We start from the raw sequence: 22,902 nt of genomic DNA, 5'->3' as shown, positions 1-22,902 counted from the left end.
TAAGCCAACATTTCAGTAGTAAAAATCCTTTATATTGGTCTTATGTAATATTCTGAGATACTGAATTTTGGGTTTTCACTAGCTGTAATCTAAAATCATCAAAATGAAAGAAATGCTTGAAAAATATCACTGTGTACTACAACTACATAAAAATAGGTGTTTCACTTTTTTACTTTTTGAGGATATTCAGATTTTATGAGATGCACATATATATGGTGCCCTAAAAGTGTTCCAAGTTTAGAAGATATTTACAGTAGGGATCGACCGATATATCGAGGGCCGATATGCACTTTCCCTGATATTTCGGAATCGGCATCAGCCCCGGAAGTTACTGATATTGCCGATATTGTGCGCGGCGCACACGGGACGTCATTGCGTGTTGCTTCACATGTCTCCACGCGCTGGGCCTATAACTTGACACGTTTGTCCGTCTAAGACCGCCTCCCACGCCTCGGACAGTGTTTGCAGCTGCAGTCCAGTCACGGTGCCAGCCACTCACAGGCCCTGGCCTCAGCCAGCCACAGCAGGGTGCCAGGTCAGAATCCAGCCACCCATCCCACCACAGGGCGACACCAAGCCAGCCAGCCACCACAGGGTGACACCCAGCCAGGCAGCCACCACAGGGTGACACCCAGCCAGCCAGCCAGCCACCACAGGGTGACACCAAGCCAGCCAGCCAGCCACCACAGGGTGACACCAAGCCAGCCAGCCAGCCACCACAGGGTGACACCAAGCCAGCCAGCCAGCCACCACAGGGTGACACCAAGCCAGCCAGCCAGCCACCACAGGGTGACACCAAGCCAGCCAGCCAGCCACCACAGGGTGACACCAAGCCAGCCAGCCACCACAGGGTGACACCAAGCCAGCCAGCCACCACAAGGTGACACCAAGCCAGCCAGCCACCACAGGGTGACACCAAGCCAGCCAGCCACCACAGGGTGACACCAAGCCAGCCAGCCACCACAGGGTGACACCAAGCCAGCCAGCCAGCCACCACAGGGTGACACCAAGCCAGCCAGCCAGCCACCACAGGGTGACACCAAGCCAGCCAGCCACCACAGGGTGACACCAAGGCAGCCAGCCAGCCACTACAGGGTGACACCAAGCCAGCCAGCCACTACAGGGTGACACCAAGCCAGCCAGCCACCACAGGGTGACACCAAGGCAGCCAGCCAGCCACCACAGGGTGACACCAAGGCAGCCAGCCAGCCACCACAGGGTGACACCAAGGCAGCCAGCCAGCCACCACAGGGTGACACCAAGGCAGCCAGCCAGCCACCACAGGGTGACACCAAGGCAGCCAGCCAGCCACCACAGGGTGACACCAAGGCAGCCAGCCAGCCACCACAGGGTGACACCAAGCCAGCCAGCCACCACAGGGTGACACCAAGCCAGCCAGCCACCACAGGGTGACACCAAGCCAGCCAGCCACCACAGGGTGACACCAAGCCAGCCACCACAGGGTGACACCAAGCCAGCCACCACAGGGTGACACCAAGCCAGCCACCACAGGGTGACACCAAGCCAGCCACCACAGGGTGACACCAAGCCAGCCAGCCAGCCACCACAGGGTGACACCAAGCCAGCCAGCCAGCCACCACAGGGTGACACCAAGCCAGCCAGCCACCACAGGGTGACACCAAGCCAGCCAGCCACCACAGGGTGACACCAAGCCAGCCAGCCACCACAGGGTGACACCAAGCCAGCCAGCCACCACAGGGTGACACCAAGCCAGCCAGCCACCACAGGGTGACACCAAGCCAGCCACCACAGGGTGACACCAAGCCAGCCACCACAGGGTGACACCAAGCCAGCCCCACTGCCAGGTGTCAGCCACCGACCAACAACAGGATGCTAGCAGGCCACCCACAGCAGGCCAGGGTGCAAGCAGCCAGCCATGTTTTTTAACATTTAGTGTCCCTTTCAAATTGCAATAGAGATGACTGAAGACAGAAAAAGTAAAAGTGTGGTCTGGGACCATTTCTCGTCTCAAACAAACATCTCCAGGAAAAGCAGCAGTGTGCAACATATGCACAAACAATATAAGCATGGGATCAGTAACTGCAAAAAACAAAAATACGTCAAATCTTTGGGCCCACCTAAGAGTTCATCATATTGAATTCTTCATTTTGTTTTTTCTGTGCTGCATGATATATCAATGTGATTTTAAAATATCTCCTCCACTATCCCAGGCAACAATAACAGATATGTTTCAGAAAAAAACAGGTGTCATAGTCTACATTCAGATGGAAGATCCCAACTGCTGTACAAAGTAATCACAGAGATGATGGTCACTGATAACCAGCCATTTACAATGGTGTCTGACTCAGGATGTAAGCGTTTGATGTCCATACTTGAGGCAAGGTACACACTGAAGAGTGAGAAGTATTATTGAACTGAAATGATGGGAAAGATTCACAAAAAGGTCATTGAGAAAGTAAAGGCTATGCTGCAACCAGAGAATGCTGGCAACGCACTCTCATTCACAACTGATTGCTGGTCAGGAGGAGGACAAACAGAGTCACTAATGAATCTTACATGCCACTTCATTGACAGCGGATGGACAAAAAGGCAATTGGTCTTGAATACAAAAGTGATGCAAGAATCCCACACTGGGGAGTACAGTAGAGAAATGTTTCTAGGCATTCTTGAAGAATGGGGAATCGCCAAAGGCCGGGTGATGCGTGTGCTCCTTCGAGACAGCGAAGCAAACATGTGGAAAGGAATAAGGCTTGCTGATATGTCAGACCTCAGTGTCATGGCACACAACACCCTCCAACTTTCAAATGATGGTCTGTCAAGACAGAGAGCTTTGATTGATATAGGTTTTGAGAAGCATGAAGAGATTAAAAATGTTGTGCTGGCAAGTCTTTTGAATCCTCAATACAAAAACCATGCTTTCTCTTCTGATGATGTATTGGCCAAGGCAAAACAATGACTGACAGAATATATTCAACAGGAGGTGCAGGAGGTTCCTGCCAAAAAGACAAGACCAGAACAGCATTTTTATAATCTGAAAGAGCAGCAGGCTGCAAAAACAGAAAAATGTCCAAAAAGACGACAATGAACAGAAGAGAATCTTCTTCATCGTGGTCGAATTGATCATGACATTTTCAGTGTTTTATTGGGGCCTCATGTGGAGGATACTTCTGAATCTGCAATAATGAGCCTGGATGATTAACTTCATCTTTATTTGAAGGAAACAGTAATTGACAGAAGTGGTGATGCTCTTCAGTGGTGGAAAGAAAATAAGGCACGCTACAAAAGGACTTGCTTCCCATGCTAGAAGATACCTCTCTCTCTGCTCCTCCTCTCCTCCTGTACCAAGTGAGCATGTTAATGAAGTGGCAGCGTTGTATGAAGAAAAAAAAAAAGAAGCTGTTTAACAGACAAACATGCTGAAATGTTCTGCTTTCTGCAGTACAGAATTGTTCTACTTAACTGGGAGTATTGAAAAGTGTAGTAGTACTACTGTTCACTCCAATCCACTAGTTTTTTTTTTCTAGCAGTTTTGCACTGACTGCAGTAGTGATTACTAAATTATACATCTACCTTTTTTTTGTTGAGGTTTTTATCTGATTAGTCGATTAACCAAAACAATAAATCGGCCAACTAATCAATTATGAAAATAATCGTTAGTTGCAGCCATAGCTGAAATCATGCCTCCTGAAACAGATTCTAAAGGATAAGGCATAGAAGTACACTTACAGCCCTTGCATTTGTTAGCAAAAAGTTACAATTTGACCAATTGGCAGCATATCTTGGTTCTTGCAGTAAAGATAAATGGATTTTTGTAAAATCTTACCGTAAAATCCTTTTCTCTTAGCTCATTGACAGACGTAGTCCTCGGTGATACACCACCTTCGGGTTATGTTGCCTCCACAGGAGCAGGACTAGACAGGAAATTAAAAAGCTCTGGCCACACCCCAGGGGCAGTCCCAGAGGGTATATCCTCTCTCTCTCTCTGCCTCAGCAAATCAGTTATGTGAAAAAGCAGTCTTTAGAGATTTTAACCCAACTCAAAAAACAGAGGGGCGGGGACTACGTCTGTCAATGAGCTAAGAGAAAAGGATTTTACGGTAAGATTTTACAAAAATCCATTTTTCTCTAGCGCTCATTGACAGACGTAGTCCTCGGTGATACACCACCTTCGGGACGTCCCAGAGCAGTATCACAACTGAGGGGTGGGAAAATGGAAATCAAATCCCAATCTAGAAGGCCCAACCGGTGCCAACTAGAAGTTTACAATGCTCATCCTTAATGATGAGACTCAACAAAAAAAGAGAAAAAATTATTTTTTTTTTTCAAACAGAAAAAACCCTCGAGGTAGACCACCGGTCTCCTCAAATTGCGGCCTGCAAAACCTTGCGGCCAAATGAGGCATCCGCCGATGCCGTCACATCAATTTTATAGAACTTTGTAAAGGTATGTACCGACGACCAGGTGGCCGCCTTACATACCTGGACCACTGACGCCTGATGGCGAAAGGCCCAGGAAGTACTGAGCGCTCGAGTGGAGGAGTGCGCCCTAACAGGGAACGGAGGGCTCTGACCCTTAATAGAATAAGCCTGTACCACCGTTTGTCTAATCCATTTGGCAATGGTCGCGGCAGATGCAGGCAAACCCTTTCTGGGGCCATCCGTGATCACAAAAAGTGAATCCGTCTTACGGAATGATTCCGTAGCTTTCAGGTATACCCTGATTGCCCGAACCACATCTAAGGAATGCAACGCCTGTTCCCGATGATGCTTGGGCTGAGGACACAAGGAAGGTAGTACAATATCTTCATTCAGATGAAAATCTGAAACCACCTTGGGAAGAAAAGATGGCTTAGGATGAAGTACTACCTTATCCCTATGAATCACTAGGTATGGTGACTGGCATGATAATGCAGCCAGTTCTGACACCCTGCGAGCAGAAGTAATAGCCACCAAGAAGGCCACCTTCTGGGATAAAGTAAGCAAGGGAATCTCCCTGATGTTTTCAAAGGGAGGTTTCTGTAGAACCGACAAAACCAAATTAAGATCCCAAGGCGGTAAGGGCGCGCGGACTGGAGGAGCCAGGTGCCGCACCCCCTGGATGAAATTCCGCATCAAGGATTTGGTAGCTAAAGGCTTCTGAAAGAAGATTGCTAATGCTGAAACTTGACCCTTGATGGTGCTCAAGGCTAGCTTCTGCTCAACCCCTTGTTGCAAAAAGGCCAATATTCGAGACACCGAATAGGTACGTGGAGGAAATCCTAAAGATTCGCACCACGCAATATAAGTTTTCCATGTGTGATAATAGACTTTGCTGGAAGTCGCTTTCCTTGCTTTAATAAGGGTAGGAATGACTGAAGCTGACAAACCTCTGTCCTTCAGTACTTGGGTCTCAATGGCCAGGCCATTAAACCCAGCGACTGTAAAGCATGATGGTAAATAGGTCCTTGAGACCACAGACACTCCCTGAGACGAAGTTCCCACGGAACGTGTACGACTAACATGTCCAAGTCGGCCAGGCCGGCTTGAGGAGGCCAGCCTAGAATTTCTAGGACCACTGGCGCTGATTGAATCTGAACCAGGCGTCCCTAGAGGTATCTGGCCCCGACCATCCGAGAAAGTCTGGTCGTTTTCTGTTCCCACACATTTATCAGATACCTGATAGTTATCAGGAAAGGTGATCTTTTCTGGTTGAACCTCAGGGACCGAAGTCACCCGACTAGAGGCTACTTGGCCTATCTGGTCAACCAGATCCGATTCCTGTGAGGTATCGAGACTAATCTTGGGAAAAGGTAAAGGAAAAGATCTATTCAGGGAACGGTAACTACCGCTTCCTGTAGTACTAAAATGTTGGAAGGGAAGAATCACACCGGTAGTAGTGGTTGATGCTCGATCTAATGTCCTGAATACCGGTGAAAACGTCCCCCCACCCTGAAACCGGGTGGGGGCGCACCTTCAGGCTGTGTACTCCTTTGCTTCGGGTTTGGCTGGGTTGGTCCCCTTCTTGAACCCTCCTGGAGGAGTCTTGCCTTTCCCGCTAGTACCAGCCGGGCGCCCTTTATGGGCGGTAAAGAAAGGTCCTCGCTTGTTGCGAGGTCCCTTAGCTTTAGCAGCCTGTGGCAAAAAAGTGCTCTTGCCCCCAGTGGCATCCTTAATGATTTCATCTAGGTTGGCCCCAAATAGACGATTCCCCTGAAAGGGGAGATTTGTCAAGGTCTTTTTGGAACCTAGGTCAGCTGACCAGCATTTTAACCACAGCACACGTCTGAGGATCACCGCTGACATAGATGCATGCCCTAATAAGGGAGTAGTGTCCAAGGCTGCGTCACAGATAAACTGTAGCCCTTGTATAATCTGTTCCATCAAATCAGATGTCTCCTGGGGAATATCTTTTCCCCTAAGTTCTTGGCGTACCATTTTCGCCCATTCCGTAAGTGTCTGGGAAACTAGACCAATAACAATTACTGGTCTAAAAGCTGACCCTATCAGAGAGAAGATGGTGCGGGACTCTGCTTCCATCTTTCGATCCACCGGATCCTTAAAGGACGAAGTGTCCTCCACTGGAATAACCGTGGCTTTATTCAGCCTGGAAATAGGCGGATCCACGACTGGTGGTACCGTCCATTTCTTAATGATGGATTCCTCAAACGGATAACGTCTAGCAATACGCTTGGAAATAGTAAAGGTACGTTTAGAATGCTCCCATTCTCCTTTAATCTGATTACCGAAACATTTAGGTACAGGAAAAGCCTTCATCGTCTTGATGGGCTTATTAGTACCAAAAGGAATCTCTGTTTCAGTTGCCTCTGCCGGTAAAGCCTCAAGTTTTAAGGTTTCCTGCACTGCCACAACTAGTGCGTCCACCAATGCTTCTTCCTGAATAATAGCAGGAGAAGAAGCGTCCTCCTCACTGTCTGAGGGGGCTTTACCTGGGATAACAGCCCTTGCAGAGGAACCTGCAATTGCCGTGACCACCTCTGAATCTGAGTCAGAGGTGTCAGATGGTATAGGGGTAGGCGGGGGTCGCTTCCTTGACCCCCGTCCCTGACAGGCCGCCTCCACCCGAGCCACCAGAGACTCCAAAATTGCTGTAAATGACTCTATACTCTGTGCACCGGCGGGTCCCGTGGCCCCCTCGAGGGAAACAGGTGGGGGAATATGTGTGGCAGGGTCCATGATAATTCCAGTTACTTCCTGGATAATATAATTCAAAAATAAAACTTTTTTTTTTTTTTTTTTTCGACCCCCAGCGCCACAAAAGCCCCTTAGTGTTACCTGCTAGGGATCCCTATCGATCGAGAGAGAGGGAGAGGGAGATAGACCCCCAGGCTCACCACTTGATGCTCAGAGTTTAACTGCAACAGGTTACAGCGCTGTCTTGACAAACAGGAAGTCTTTTGGCTGGCTGCCCAGGAAAAAAGGAGGCGGCTCCGCCCCTCTGTACGCCTTCCGGCGCCTCCCCCAAGCTCCACGAGGTGTTTGGATCACCTCAAACATGGCCGCCCCCATGCTGGAGACACGAGGCTACGCCAAAATGGCGACTCGTGCGATCCAGCAAAAAAAATGGCGGCGGCCCGTACTGAATAGCGGTGTGCTGCAGGGCACACAACACTCTCTCTGCATGGGGATATGGTGTGGTTGGCGGTACCGGCCCTGGCGGACCGCATGGCCGTTCGGGAGGCCTGCTAATAGCTGGAGATCTGATTAGGAAGGCAGTCTACATGTCCGTGGCTTCTGACTGGTAGGTAGCTTATTCTTAACCCATAAGATTCCCAGAATGCCACAGATTACATCTTTAAAACATGTATACAATTAGATTGTTAGCTCCCAAACCAAGCCTCCTGGCTTTTTGCACACATAAAATCACACTCAAAGTAGGAGGATCTGTGTCATGTTGTAGGATAGAAAGGGACTCTATCTTACCATACAGAGAGGGGCCCGCGTTCACCACAAAACCCGTCAGGGGGAAAGGGGGAACATACTACTCACCATACCGGAACCAGGCGGGCACCAACTCCTGACAGTACCCCTCTCCACCGGGGCGGGAGGGCTGTCGACCGATACGGACGCCGTGACTCATGGTCTTTGGCGTTTCAGCGAGACGTTTAACTCGCGTGGACAGTCCTTTAATGGGACTTTGTCGCGGCCGACCCAGCGCGGAGCTATGGCCTGCACGCGCTCGTAGGCTGAACTGGGGTGACCACCGGATCTCAACATCCAGCCCGTCGCCCAGTTCAGCTTTCTTGCTTGAAGATCTCACAGGAACACTGGAGAAAAAAAAAGCTGTCTAAAAAATCCTTTAAGAAAAAATTCTTGCCAGGACCTAAGATCCCAGCAAGGTATCTAGGTCCTTACTCCTAACTAGACAGAAAATAACTGATTTGCTGAGGCAGAGAGAGAGAGGATATACCCTCTGGGACTGCCCCTGGGGTGTGGCCAGAGCTTTTTAATTTCCTGTCTAGTCCTGCTCCTGTGGAGGCAACATAACCCGAAGGTGGTGTATCACCGAGGACTACGTCTGTCAATGAGCGCTAGAGAAAAAGGATTTTGGTATTCGAATGGGGCACCTGGATAACAAAACTTATAAGCAGAAGTGCAGATCATCTGACAAATTGTTGGGATGCAGAAGTTCTCAAATTGGTGTATAAAATAAAAAAAAATTTGACTGAAATATAAAACGGAATAACCAGGAAAAGCATACAGTAACTTATTTGTATCAGAACCCCGCTCCAGTAATTAAATATTAAATGCAGACTGTTTGGGGCTTTTATAGTGGGGAAGCATAATACAGTCCATGCCCTTGAAAGAGCTATAAACTAGCTTTTCTGGTTAAAGAGGTTGTAAACTCTGTAATTTTTTTTTTTTTAACAACCTGAAAGAGAAATACATAATGAGCTAGTATGCATCGCATACTAGCTCATTATGAAATACTTACCTTAGAACGAGCCCCCACCGTGCTGTCCGGTCACCTCTATGACGGGCGACATGTCTAGTCGCCCATCTTCCGGGATCGCGGCATCCGGCCATCTGATTGGCCGGAGCCGCGGTGACGTCACTCCCGCGCATGCGCGTGGGAGCCGACAGTCACGGCACGGGGCTCTGAAGGAACGGCACGAAGGTAAATATCTCCTAAACGGTACAAGTTTAGGAGATATTTACAGTACCTATAGGTAAGCCTTATCATAGGCTTACCTATAGGTACAACTTGCAGAGGAGGGTTTAGTTCCTCTTTAAAGGAGAACAAAAACACACACAACTCCACAATGCAATATGATCATGGCCATACACAGGCAGTGCAAAGTGACATGTACCAAAAAAAAAAATATAGTATTTTGATAATCGCAATCTTACAGATTCTTTTTAAATAGACTACTGGGATTAATCTGCTGATTTGATTTGTGTGAAATAGGATGGAACCTACCTGGCCTCTGCTGCTAGCAGCTCATCATAGTGCGAAGATCTCTGGTCATCATCCTGACGGTAACGGATCACAGTGGCCAGACCTTTGCTTATAAGAGCTTCTGCAATGTTTCTAGAACAAAACAAACAACAAGTCAGAAAAAAAGGTTTCAATGCTTATAAAATCTAATTGCAAATGATTAGGAGAAATGTGAAACTGAAATTAAAGTGTACTAAACCCACAACAGTAAAAGCAATCTGTATATGCAGTAAAGCATGCTTCTTATAATCACTGTGGAACCTAAGGGGTTAATCCTTTGCATTGTGTAAAAAAAGCTGTTTGACCCTGTCTTCTCTGATCCTATTATTTCACTATCCCCAATTTATCTCCCAAGACAACCTTTGGAGTCACTCTGCACATGCTCAGTTTGGTGTGTATTGCTAGAGGGGTAATGGTAGCTCCCATATTTCAACTCTGGTTACTCCCTTTTTTAACTTTATAGTACATATTACCAAGGCAGCTGACATTTTACAAGTGGTCTCTACATTTCTTGTAAAGTTAAACTGTGGCGACCAAACTGATGCAGACACTATTTTTGCGCTTTGCATGTGTAGTGCATTGTAGGTACACTGCACATTTGACATCTATTACTTTAGAACTTGCATAACAAATTGTGCAGTAAACCATTAACCCACAAATGTGTAGATGCAATAAAGAGCTAGCATGCATGGTGGAATCAGGAAAGAGGCTACACAGGTGTCCTTACTGAAAATTCATAAAAAAAAAACTGTTGCTTCTAGCTGCATCAGATTGAGTTGCAGCTAACACTATAGTTAACCCAAAAGGGACTGAAGCAGCACACTATGAAAAAAAAAGGCATAAAGCCCTAGTATTTCTTACAGCTTGTGGTTCAATTAAAGGTTTACTAAAGTAATATGTTTAAAAGGCAAGTCTATAATAGTCTAGGTATATATGAAGACTTAGGAGAAACCACTAAATCCTGCTCAAGAAAAGGCTAGAAAAGGATATACAGTATATCTACATCTTTCATCGAGTATACTGAAATACAGAGACTCGAAGAGTTTATGCAGGACTGTCCTTACAGCTTTGCTAGTGTTCAATTACCTGAAAGTAGCTGCATACCATTATTTCCAGAATATAATTCTGTACCCTATGATTAGGAAACCGCACATTCAAAAGTTAGATTGCTAGGGGGGCAGGTATAAAAGCCAGGAACTATGGTAAGAAAACATTTTTAGTTGAGTCCCTAAATTTATATGGTGGCAGGAAGTGACTCAATCCACCAGAAATCCTATATAAATGAAAATGAAACACTTTAGGTCAGAGAATACTTTGAGAAACCCGCTGTCAGCATTCCTATAAAGTTATGTGTGTACTAGCATTTCGTCATTTTGATTGGAAATGTTATGAACTACAATAAGCAGAAATTGGATGTTTGTACTTACCATAATATCTATTTCTCTGAGTTCAGACAGACACAGCACTCCATAAATCATAACTAGTGGGTTATATTGCCTCCTCCAGCAGTAGGACTAGGCAGAAAAAAAAACACCTGGCTACGCCCATGGGCCGTCCGCAGCTGGTATATAACCGCCCTCTCTGCTCTAGGTAATCAGTTTAGTAGCAAGCAGTACTTAAGTATCAGAACTCCATGGAGGGGTGGGTGCTGTGTCCGTCGAACTCAGACAAATACATTTTACGTACAGTTTAATTACGTTTAAGTACAAAAATTACATTTTCTCTTTGGTTCATCGATGGACACAGCACTCTATAAATCTTAACTAGTGGGACGTCCAAGAGCAGTGCTAAAAAGGAAAATGGGTGGGGAAAATAACCCAAGGCTAAACATAAGAGCCCTAACCAGGACACAGGAGCCCTAACCGGGTCACAAGAGCACCGTATGAAAAAACTGGTTTTTAGTCTTACCGTAAAATCCTTTTCTCAGAAGTTCACTGGCCGACACAGCTTCAATTCTTCAGACCAGTGGGCTTCATGCTGCCTCTTCAGGAGTAAGACTAGGCAGAAACCTTTCTGGTTACGCCCCTGGGGCAGTCCCATAGGGTATACAATCACTTCCTGTTGTAGGACTCCAGTTAACAAGCAGTGTCAGAAGAACAAATAACCTCAACAGAGGAGCGTGTGCTGTGTCTGCCCGTGAACCTCATAGAAAAGGATTTTACGGTAAGACAAAAATACAGTTTTCTCTTTCGTTCATTGACAGTTAGAGTTTCAATTCTTCAGACCAGTGGGATGTCCCAATGCAGTGTTAACATGAGGGGTGGGAAAGAAAAAAAACACAGCAAACCCAGAATTACCAACAAGGCTAAACATAGCCAACCAGGTAACAAGAGCTCAACTAGGAACAACTGGAGCACACCACCAGTTTAAACTTTCACCCTCAAGAAGCAGAAGCCTCTGCAACCGCAGCCTACAAAAGCGAAGATGCAAGTACATACACCTTATAAAATTACGTGAATATGTGAACAGACGACATCGTAGCCGTCTTGCACACCTGAACCACTGATGCCTAATGATGGAAGGCCCAGGAGGCACTAGCCTTACCAGGCCTGCGTACCAAGACCAGTGAGACCAGTCTGGTGTCACCAGAATGACTGGCGTTGCAGTCTCGACAGAAGTTGTATTGGAGCAAAGGCGTAAATCAGACTATGCTGACTCCAAGGTGCCAACAGAGCGTCTGCCAGAGGATCCCGAGACCTTGACACGAACCTCTGCACCTTCTTGTTGAGATGGGAAGCCAGCAGCTCCACAGCAGGGGTCCCCCACCGAAGACAGTTTATTAAACACCTCCTGGTGAAGAGATTATTCTCCCGGGTCCAACGTCTGCCAACTGACAGTCTGCTTGCCAATTCCCTACCCCCGGAATGTGCACAGCAGAGGAGGGCCGGAACATATCGTTCTGCTCACCTCAAGATGCCAGCTACTTCCCGGGACCCCTTGATGATTGACATATGCCCCAGCCATAGCATTGTCCGATTGTATCCGACAATGGGCGTCCCTGCAGATGATCTGTCCATTGAGACAAAGTCTGATCGTCCAAATTTCCAGGATGTTGATCAGCAACCTCGACTCCTCCCGAGTACAGACACCTTGGGCCGAACACACTACCAAGACACCTTCCCATGTGGACAGACTGGCATCCGTGGTGATTACAGTCCAATACAGGGGGAAGGAAAGATTTTCCCCACATGTAGAGCCGGGGATCAGAGCCACCATGGGAGAGACTCCCTCGAACCCCGACTCAACAGGATCAGATTGTTCAATGACAGCAGATCCTTGTTCTATTTGATCAGAATCTCCCTTTGGAAAGGTCTGGTGTAGAACTGCGCAAACGAAACCACCCCGAAGGTGGAGACCATCAGACCCAGCACTTGCATGCAAGTCCAGAGTAATGACAGATGGTTAGACAACGGGAGCCAAACAGCATCCTATAGCTGCAGTAGCAACACCAGGGCTGGTGCTGAATCCAGCGTCACACCCAAGTAGTCCAGCTTTGTGGACGGAGGCAAGGACCAAAACGCGATCTTGTAACCGAACCAAATCAGTTTGCGAACCCATTTGTCCTCAATGAGCAAGGTCTACAGATCAGGAAAGCAGCAAAGATGTACCCCCACCCCAAAAACGGATGAGGGCACCCCCTTTAGGCTGGGGAAGGCTCGTCTGCAGGACCCGAAGTGCCCGCTTTGGACTTACCATTCCAGGGTCTCTTGGAGCCTCCCACAAAGTTACGGTTTGGATCTCAAACCCTTTTCCTGCGATCCAGATGGACGAAAGGTCCGCTTGCAAGCCGAAAAGAAGAGACCCGCTTACGGCAAGGTTTCTTGCCCTTAGCAGCCTGCGGAAGCAATGTAATCTTGCCTCCCATGAGGCCCTTAATTAGCTCTTCCATAAAGGCACCAGACGGTCACCTACAGAAGAAAGATCAGTCAGCACCTTTTTAGAAGCCTTATAAGCTGACCAGTACTTCAACCAGATCATGCAGCGAAGGATCACCGCCACCACAGAAACCCTGCGGGCAAAGGGGGCCGCATCCAGGGATGCATCACAAAATAAACTGTAACCCTTGGATCAACTGATCCGCCAGCTCAAAAGGGTCTTGACTCCCCTCCAGATCCTGGTGCAAAATCTTAGCCCATTCCGTTAAGGTCTGGGATACCAAGGTGATCGCAAACACCGGTCTTAAACCAGACATGGTGAAGAGGTACCGGACCAGAGCCTCCTCTTTGTCCACGGGGTCCTAAAAAGATGAGGAATTCTCCACCGGCAAAAGTGTGGCCTTATTTAGCCTGGAAACCTGAGAAACCACCTTCAGAAAACTGCTTAGGATAGCTGTACTAAAATTGGATTTTTAGTAGAGCGGCTCCTGTGGGCTTCAGTTTTTTTTTTTTTTGTTCAGCCTGCTGGGTTGAATGAAAAAACTACCAGTGTGTACCGTGCTTTAGATAGTACATGTGAAACCGTACAGATGTAATACCCAAAGTGCCTGATCACAAGTTGGTGGATATCCTGTTTTTTTTTTTTTTTTTTAAAGCAGATTTCTAGCTTAACTGATGGCTCATGGCATGGGATATTACTTTTGATAAATGAACATGCTGTAACTACATACCAGGAGGTAAAGTACAGGTGCTGTTAAAAAGGTAAAGTCCTATAAACAAGATTATGACTAAAATTCCACTTTTGGAATTTACTCAAAATCAAGTGACCTGCATTTAGGTTTAAAAGGCCAAAGAATACAGATAGGCCATGCTGCAAACCATTTACAATCGCCTTTCTAAGGAGGAAGTAGTTCAGCTTCGCTGTGATTACAGCAATTTTCTGTCTCACAGCATTAACTCATGTTACAAATTACCAAAATTATTTTAACGAAACCCTGAGCAATAAATAAAAATTGATCATGGTTCCTAAGAGCAGTGCATATAAATGTAGCCTTTTACGTAAGCAACGCTCATCTAAAACTTATCTGCCACAAAATGGTCACCAAGTACAGGAATGCATCACTTGCAAAGGCTGGGAAGGGGTTTGGGAATGTCTAGCAGCTTCTCTGAAACATTCCTCTCCATTTTAACAGTGTGTAAATGCAGCATGGGATTTAGTCTGTGCCAGCCCAGCGCAAGGTTCACTGAACAAAAGTAATTATCCACAACATACTTTTGACATTTCAAAATTCTATTTGTTTCACATCCCCACACCTTTCAGCTGGCATAGCCTAGCTTCCACAAATGATCAGACAAAACGGGAACAAATGAAAAAAATGTGTGCATTGATTCAAATCAAGGTAAACCACTTCCAAAGGGACATTAGCCATATTCCTTAAACACTAGAATTCAACAAGGGGAGGGGAAAAACTCTAAATTTACTAAAGTACCTAGATCAGAAATAACTTGGAAAAGATGCATCACAAGGTGAAAAACTATAATACATAATGTGATTCTCTGACACCCAATTGAGTTCCAAAATTAAAAATCTGGACAGCTTGTGGGTGTCATGGTAAATACAAGTCACCTATGGCGCTTTTCCACTGCATGGAACCGTACCGGTTCGGCACGCTTTTGTGCTTTTCCACTGCTGGTACCGCATGGTATAGGGTCGGAACGGTTCGGTGCGGTACGGTATAGGTTTGCTTTTCCACTGCATGGAACCGAACGGTACGGCTCTGAAAAAAACAGTACCTACTCTATTGTGGTTCCAACAGGTACCAAACTGGTACCATATCCCACAATCCTTTGCATGCAGTGACTACTAGCCACTGATTGGTCAGAGAATCCCACCCACCCCGTTGTTATCCCACCCACTTAACTTTAGTACTACTTTAGTGGAAAAGCAAACCTATACCGTACCGAACCGTTCCGACCCTATACCATGCGGTACCAGCAGTGGAAAAGCAAACTGGGCCAAGCAGGGCCGAGTAGAGCCGAGCCGGTACTAGCCGGTACTTGCAGTGGAAAAGTGCCACTAGTTCCAGTAGGTATGTGGTCATTGGAAGAGCCAAGTTTTTTCAAAGACAAAAAATAAAGCTGGCCTAATTTCATACAATATGGAAAAAAAAAAAAAAAACACGGGGCACTTAAATCCATGAAAACTGATGAAAAAATGAAAATACAAATGCTATTAAAAATGATAAAAGAGACAGGTTCACTTTTCGTAAGAGGTTACATATGGAAAGGACCCCGCATCTCTCTAATCGGACAGCTAGTGCATGGAACACACCTTTTCTGCACTGCATTCTGGAGTGAATTCTGCCCCAAGTGTTTACAAGTTTTTCACAGGTTTAATATCTTAAAAGGATAAGTTCACTCTTTTGCACGACCTCGCAATTGTCCATTAAAGTAATGCAGTGCCGAATCACAATAAGGTCTGGTCAAGGGTGCAAATCATTCCGGTCTTAACGTGCACTGCCTTTTCAATTTGCTTCAGGTGCCAATACATGGTTACCAGGACTCCAAATGCAGATCACAAAGGCAGCGTGTTTGCGGGCATCATATTACATTGTACCGCAGTACCATACGATTAAGTGCAGTGCATTTTTTTTAAAGTAGTGCATGCACTACTTGTGTGGTCTGATGGGATTTACAACTCATTCTCCACTATGGAGGATTCTGATGTGAACCTGCCCTCAAACAAATTCGCAAAATGATAAAGAAAAAAAAAAATTATATCTATATATATATATATATATGTATATATATATATATATATATAAATATATATAAAAAACACAGGAGTCCCTTGTAGCATCAATGATTAATTTAGTCAATTCAAAGGAAAAAATCGTAATTTGTCCTATTTTCAGCAAGGTGTTGGTCATCTGGTGAGCTCTTTTAGTAAGAGTTCTTTCACACAGGCTTTCCAATCAGGTCCGCCTGTGAGTTTTTTCTGATGGACCTCATCGGACGCTTCATGCACCCCTATGGAGCAGCGGATGTCAGTGGTGACATGTCCGCTGACACCCGATCCAGTTTGTGAAATACAGATGGATGAAAATCCAATTTTCCCTTCATCTGGAGGATCGGATAAAAAAAGAAAGGCGGTCTGTTTTCATCAGTTCTCCATAGAGGAGAGCGGGGCTCTGACAGGTCTCAGCACAGTGAGCGGAGAGGGACCCGTCATCCGCCTGCCCAGTGGGGATTGGTGGATCGATCCCCACTGAGCAAAAACTGAGTCCGCCAGATGGAAAGCCCGTGTGAAAAGACCCTAAATGTTACTTCACAAAATTACAACCAATTATATCTTGGGATTTGCAGGCATAAAGACAGGTGTGTGTTATGTCAGTTGGAATACAAGCTCTGCACAATCATCAAAACATTTTTCTTGGCTTTGGGTCAACCTGTTATTGTATACTCCCATGTCAAAGGGCTACTTTTGTCTCTGCGCCTTAAAATTGTTCAACCACACCGAAATACATGAGGGATGGTGAGGTACAAATTAAATTAAACAAAATTAATTTACTTCATTTTAATGGATAATCAATTTGACCAAACTGAATTGTTGCAAAGGAAGAAGAGGGTTTGGAATTACTGTCTGGTAGAGGTACCTGGATGACAATATTCACGTCATAGAATTAAAACCTTTGACAGCCAAGAACTCCACCATGTGTTTGTACAGTGCTTCGAAAAAGTATTCATACCGCTTGAAATTTTCCATATTTTGTCATGATATAAACAAAAACGTTAATTTTACTGGGATTTTATTTAATAGACCAACACAAAGTAGCACATAATTGTGAAGTGGAAGGAAAATGATAAATGGTTTTCCAAATTTTATACAAATAAATATCTGAAAAGTGTAGTGTGCATTTGTATTCAGCAACCTTTACTCTGATACGCCTAACTAGTGGAACCAATTGCCTTTATAAGTCACCCAATAAGAAAATTGAGTCCAGCTGTGTGTAATTTTAACTCAGTATAAATATAGCTGTTCTGAGAAGCCCTCAGAGGTTTGTTAGAGAACCTTAGTGAACAAACAGCATCAACAAGGCCAAGGAACACACCAGGCAGGTCAGGGATAAAGTTGTGGAGAAGTTTAAAGCAGGGATTGCCAAGCTTTGACCAACTCATGAAGCACTGTTCAATCAATCACCTGAAAATGGAAAAGCTCAGGTGGGCTAATCTGTCCACAGGATAACTATTAGCCCTGCACTCCACAAATGTGGCATTTATGGAAGTGGCAAGAAGAAAGTCATTCTTGAAAGAAAGCCATTGGACGTTCTGTTTGCAGTTTGGGAGAAGGTGCTCTCATTAGATTAGACCAAAATTTAACTTTTTAGCCTAAAAGCAAAACATTGTGTGGCGGAAAACTAATACTGCACATCACCCTGAACACACCATCCCCACCATTAACCACTATAGCCCCTGAAGATTTGGTTGCTCAATGACCAGGCCACTTTTTTCAACTTGGCACTGCACGACTAACTGACAATTGCGCGGTCATGCAATGCTGTACCTAAACAAAATTTAGGTCCCTTTTTTTCCCCACAAACAGCTTTCTTTTGGTGGCATTTGATCACCTCTGAGCTTTTTTATTTTTTGCAATATTAATAAAAAAAGAGCAAATATTTTGCGAAAAATTGACATTTTCTACTTTGAGTGTTAAAAAATATTCAATATTTTCAATTTTTGTCATATTTAGGCCAAAATTTATTTAGCAATGTCTTTGACAAAAAAAATTCTCAATGAGCATATTTTTATCCACCTTTAGACCGGAAGATTTCACCCCCTTCCAGACCAGGCCATATTTTGCAATTCGGCACTGCGTTAATTTAACAGACAGTTGCGCGGTCGTGCGATGCTGTGCTCAAATGAAATTTACGTCCTTTTTTTCCCCTACAAATAGAGCTTTCTTTTGGTGGTATTTGATCACCTGTGCGATTATTTTTTTTAAAAAGCGACAATATTGAAAAAAAAATAATAATATTTTTCAAATTCTGATATATAAAACATTCCCCAAAAAAATTTTACAAATCAAAATTTAACATTATAGGCCAATTTGTTTCCTGCTACATTTAAATAAAATAAAAAAAAAATCGCAATAAGCGTATTTTGAATGGTTTGCGCAAAACTTATCGTGTTTACTAACTACGGGAAAGATTTGTCATTTTTATTTTTTTTACTAGTAATGGCAGCGATCTGCGATTTTTTTGCGGGACTGCAACATTGCCGCGGACCTCTGACCCCCTAACTGGCATTTGACACTTTTGGGGGAACCAGTGACATTACTACAGTACTCCGTGCAAAAAATATGCACTGTTACTGTAATAATGACACTGGCAGGGAAGGGGTTAACACGGTTGGTGATCAAAGGATTAAATATATGCCTCATGCTTACTGGTGTGTGTGGGGGGAGGGGGGTTCTTCTGTGACAGACAGATCACAGGTTCAGCTATGCTGAATCCTGTGATCTCGCCCTGTCTGTCACAGAGATCTGCCTGCTTTGTTTACACAAGCAGGCGGATTTTCTCACACGTTCCCAGATGATCGGGGAAAGAGGCGGTGATAGCCGCCTCTCCTCCTCCGGCCCAACTCCCGCTGTGTCTAAACACAGCGGGAGCGAGCCTCCGGCGGAGGCGCCCGCGCAGCCGAGACAGCTAGGAATCCAGCAACATAGGTCTACGCCGCTGGACCCAGGGCTGCCACTGTGCCGCAGTAGCAGCACAGTGAGCAGTCCTAAAGTGGTTAAACATGGTGGTGGCAGCATCATGTTGTGGGGATTCTTTTCTTCAGCAGGGACAGGGAAGCTGGTCAGAGTTGATCGGGAGATGGCTGAAGCAAAATACAGGGCAATCTTAGAGGAAAAGCTGTTCATGTCTGCAAAAGACTTGAGATTGGGGCGGAGGTTCACCTTCCAGCAGGACAACAAACCTAAACATACAGCTAGAGCTACACAATGGAATATTTTAGATCAAAGCATATTTGTGTGTTAGAATGGCCAAGTCAAAGCCCAGACCTAAATCCAATTGAGAATCTGTGACAAGACTTGAAAATTGCTGTTCAGATGCCCTCCATCCAATCTGACAGAGCTTGAGCTATTTTGCAAAGAAGAATGGGCAAAATTTGACTCTTTAGATGTGCAAAGCTGGTAGACCTAACCAAAAAGACTTGCAGCTGTATTTGCAGACACAGCACCTGTCTCACATATAGCAGCATATGTGAGACATTCACAGTGAATGTTTATTGGGTTCAAAAATTTACAGTGAATGTTTATTGGGTTTAAAAATTTACATTGCTGGACGAAAAAGTTATGCTGGCCATACACAATGTGAATTTCTTTCCTGCAACCATGGGTTGCAGGAAAGATTCACATGGTTCCCCCATCAACAGTGCTGACAGGGGAATCCCTCCTTCCAAGCAATTGTCATCTCCCAGCAGGGCTGGGCAGGGGAAGCCATCCCCACCGGAAGAAGACCGATTGCTAGCAGCTATAGCAGCATATGTGAGACTTATTTTTTTTTTACAGCCTAGCCAAACAGAGGATCCAAAATCCAAGGAGCACCTTCAAGAATTATACGGACATAAATTACACATCTAATTTCATGTGTGTGTGTGTGTGTGTGTATATATACATACATACATACACACACACACACACACACATATACACACACACAGTGCCTTGCGAATGTATTCGGACCCCTTGAACTTTGCGACCTTTTGCCACATTTCAGGCTTCAAACAAAGATATAAAACTAATTTTTTGTGAAGAATCAACAAGTGGGACACAATCATGAAGTGGAACGAAATTTATTGAATATTTCAAGCTTTAACAAATAAAAAAAACTGAAAAATTGGGGCGTGCAAAATTATTCAGCCCCCTTAAGTTAATACTTTGTAGTGCCACCTTTTGCTGCGATTACAGCTGTAAGTCGCTTAGGGTATGTCTCTATCAGTTTTGCACATCGAGAGACAAATTTTTGCCCATTCCTCCTTGCAAAACCGCTCGAGCTCAGTGAGCTTGGATGGAGAGCGTTTGTGAACAGCAGTTTTCAGTTCTTTCCACAGATTCTCGATTGGATTCAGGTCTGGACTTTGACATGGCCATTCTAACACCTGGATATGTTTATTTGTGAACCATTCCATTGTAGATTTTGCTTTATGTTTTGGATCATTGTCTTGTTGGAAGACAAATCTCCGTCCCAGTCTCAGGTCTTTTGCAGACTCCATCAGGTTTTCTTCCAGAATGGTCCTGTATTTGGCTCCATCCATCTTCCCATCAATTTTAACCATCTTCCCTGTCCCTGCTAAAGAAAAGCAGGCCCAAACCATGATACTGCCACCACCATGTTTGACAGTGGGGATGGTGTGTTCAGGGTGATGAGCTGTGTTGCTTTTACGCCAAACATAACATTTTGCATTGTTGAAAAAAAGTTTGATTTTGGTTTCATTTGACCAGAGCACCTTCTTCCACATGTTTGGTGTGTCTCCCAGGTGGCTTGTGGCAAATTTTAAACACTTTTTATGGATATCATTAAGAAATGGCTTTCTTCTTGCCACTCTTCCATAAAGGCCAGATTTGAGCAGTATACGACTGATTGTTGTCCTATGGACAGAGTCTCCCACCTCAGCTGTATATCTCTGCAGTTCATGCAGAGTGATCATGGGCCTCTTGGCTGCATCTCTGATCAGTCTTCTCCTTGTAGGAGCTGAAAGTTTAGAGGGACGGCCAGGTCTTCGTAGATTTGCAGTGGACTGATACTCCTTCCATTTCAATATGATCACTTGCACAGTGCTCCTTGGGATGTTTAAAGCTTGGGAAATCTTTTTGTATCCAAATCCGGCTTTAAACTTCTCCACAACAGTATCTCGGAGCTGCCTGGTGTGTTCCTTGTTCTTCATGATGCTCTCTGCGCTTTAAACGGACCTCTGAGACTATCACAGTGCAGGTGCATTTATACGGAGACTTGATTACACACAAGTGGATTATATTTATCATCATTAGTCATTTAGGTCAACATTGGATCAGAGATCCTCACTGAACTTCTGGAGAGAGTTTGCTGCACTGAAAGTAAAGGGGCTGAGTAATTTTGCACGCCAAATTTTTCAGTTTTTTATTTGTTAAAGTTTGAAATATCCAATAAATGTCGTTCCACTTCATGATTGTGTCCCACTTGTTGATTCTTCACAAAAAAATTACAGTTTTATATCTGTTTGAATCCTGAAATGTGGCAAAAGGTCGAAAAGTTCAAGGGGGCCGAATACTTTCGCAAGGCACTATATATATATGTATATATACATACACACATACATACACACACCCCATCACATTTTGGAGGACTTGAAGCACCAGGTCAGTGGAAACACCCACAAAATGACCACGTTGGAGAATAAACACCCAAATGTATTTTTAGAAGGAATTGTGAGTCTTTTTGAAGAATTAATTTTTTTTTTCCACAAATTTTTGAAAATAAAAGAAAATGAAAATATATATATTTTTATACAAAGTTGCCAATTTAACAGCTTAGCGCCTACCATGGCCGCTGTAGGCAAAGCTACATTCCCGTACATCGGTACCTACTACTGAGTTTAGGGCACACACATTGGGAGCCCGTCAGCGATTCAGGGCCGAGACCTGCTGTTCAGGCTGTGTGGAATCACAGCCCAGAGCTCCTGTTGGTAAACACAGAGCCCTGTATAAAGAGAACAATAAGTAAGATCAGTTAGTAAAAGCAGCACACTGTACAAACTTTACACAGTGAGACACACGTTTAACCCCTTGATCACCTGAGATGTTAATACCTTCCCAGCGAGTGTCATTAGTACAGTGACAGTGTATAATATTATCCCTGATCACTGTATTAATATCACTGGTATTTAGAAGGTTACCCCCAGTGTCAGTTGCAGGTTGATAAATATTGTTTGGGTACAGCATTACATGATCACGGAAGCGGCAGTTAACCACTTAGGGGCTGCACTGCCGCAGTAAATGTACATGGGACGGTTCTTAAGCGCAAAATCACGTACCTGTACGTGATTGTCTCCATCGGCTCTAGGGGGCGAGTGTGCGCCGCCAGAGCCGCGCTTATGCTGTTTATGCAGGTTAGTCAGCCGCCGGCCGCACGCAATCGCTCAAAGGAATGACAGAACGGCGGTCTGCCTATGTAAACAAGACAGACAGGTAGAGAGAAATAGTGTTCCTTCTACTCAGGAACACGGATTTCTTTCTTACTTCAGTAAGTCCATCCCCCACACAATTAGAAAGCACTGCCTAGGAGCACACTTAACCCTTTGATCGCCTCTGAACATCTTCCCTGCCAATGTCTTTTATACAGTGAGTGAATTTTCCTAGCACCGATCACTGTCACTGGTCCCCAAAAAGTGTAAATTAGTGCCAGATTTGTCCGCCGCAATCCCGCTAAAATGGGATTTTTAACTTACAATAAAATTTATTTCTCTAATGTTCACTGACGGACACAGCTTCAGATCTTCATAACCGTAGGGCACTAGGCAGAAAAAAAAGTTTGGCTACACCCATGGGCAGTCCCCAGGGGGTATACTC

General features: G+C 45.0%; 1 protein-coding gene across 1 annotated transcript in view; it reads right to left on the bottom strand.

The window, feature by feature from the left end:
* Positions 1 to 22,902, bottom strand: part of SND1 (staphylococcal nuclease and tudor domain containing 1) — a 967,943-nt gene that overhangs the window by 593,201 nt on the left and 351,840 nt on the right. Inside the window, exon 13 of the mRNA XM_082257077.1 lies at positions 9,400 to 9,510. Coding sequence (XP_082113203.1) covers positions 9,400 to 9,510 — 111 coding nt within the window. The remainder of the gene's footprint in view (positions 1 to 9,399; positions 9,511 to 22,902) is intronic.

The sequence above is a fragment of the Pelophylax lessonae genome (assembly GCF_965119305.1).
Source record: "Pelophylax lessonae genome assembly, chromosome: 4".
NCBI classification, from domain to species: Eukaryota; Metazoa; Chordata; class Amphibia; order Anura; family Ranidae; genus Pelophylax; species Pelophylax lessonae.
This window is presented reverse-complemented; position numbering and strand designations above follow the sequence as displayed.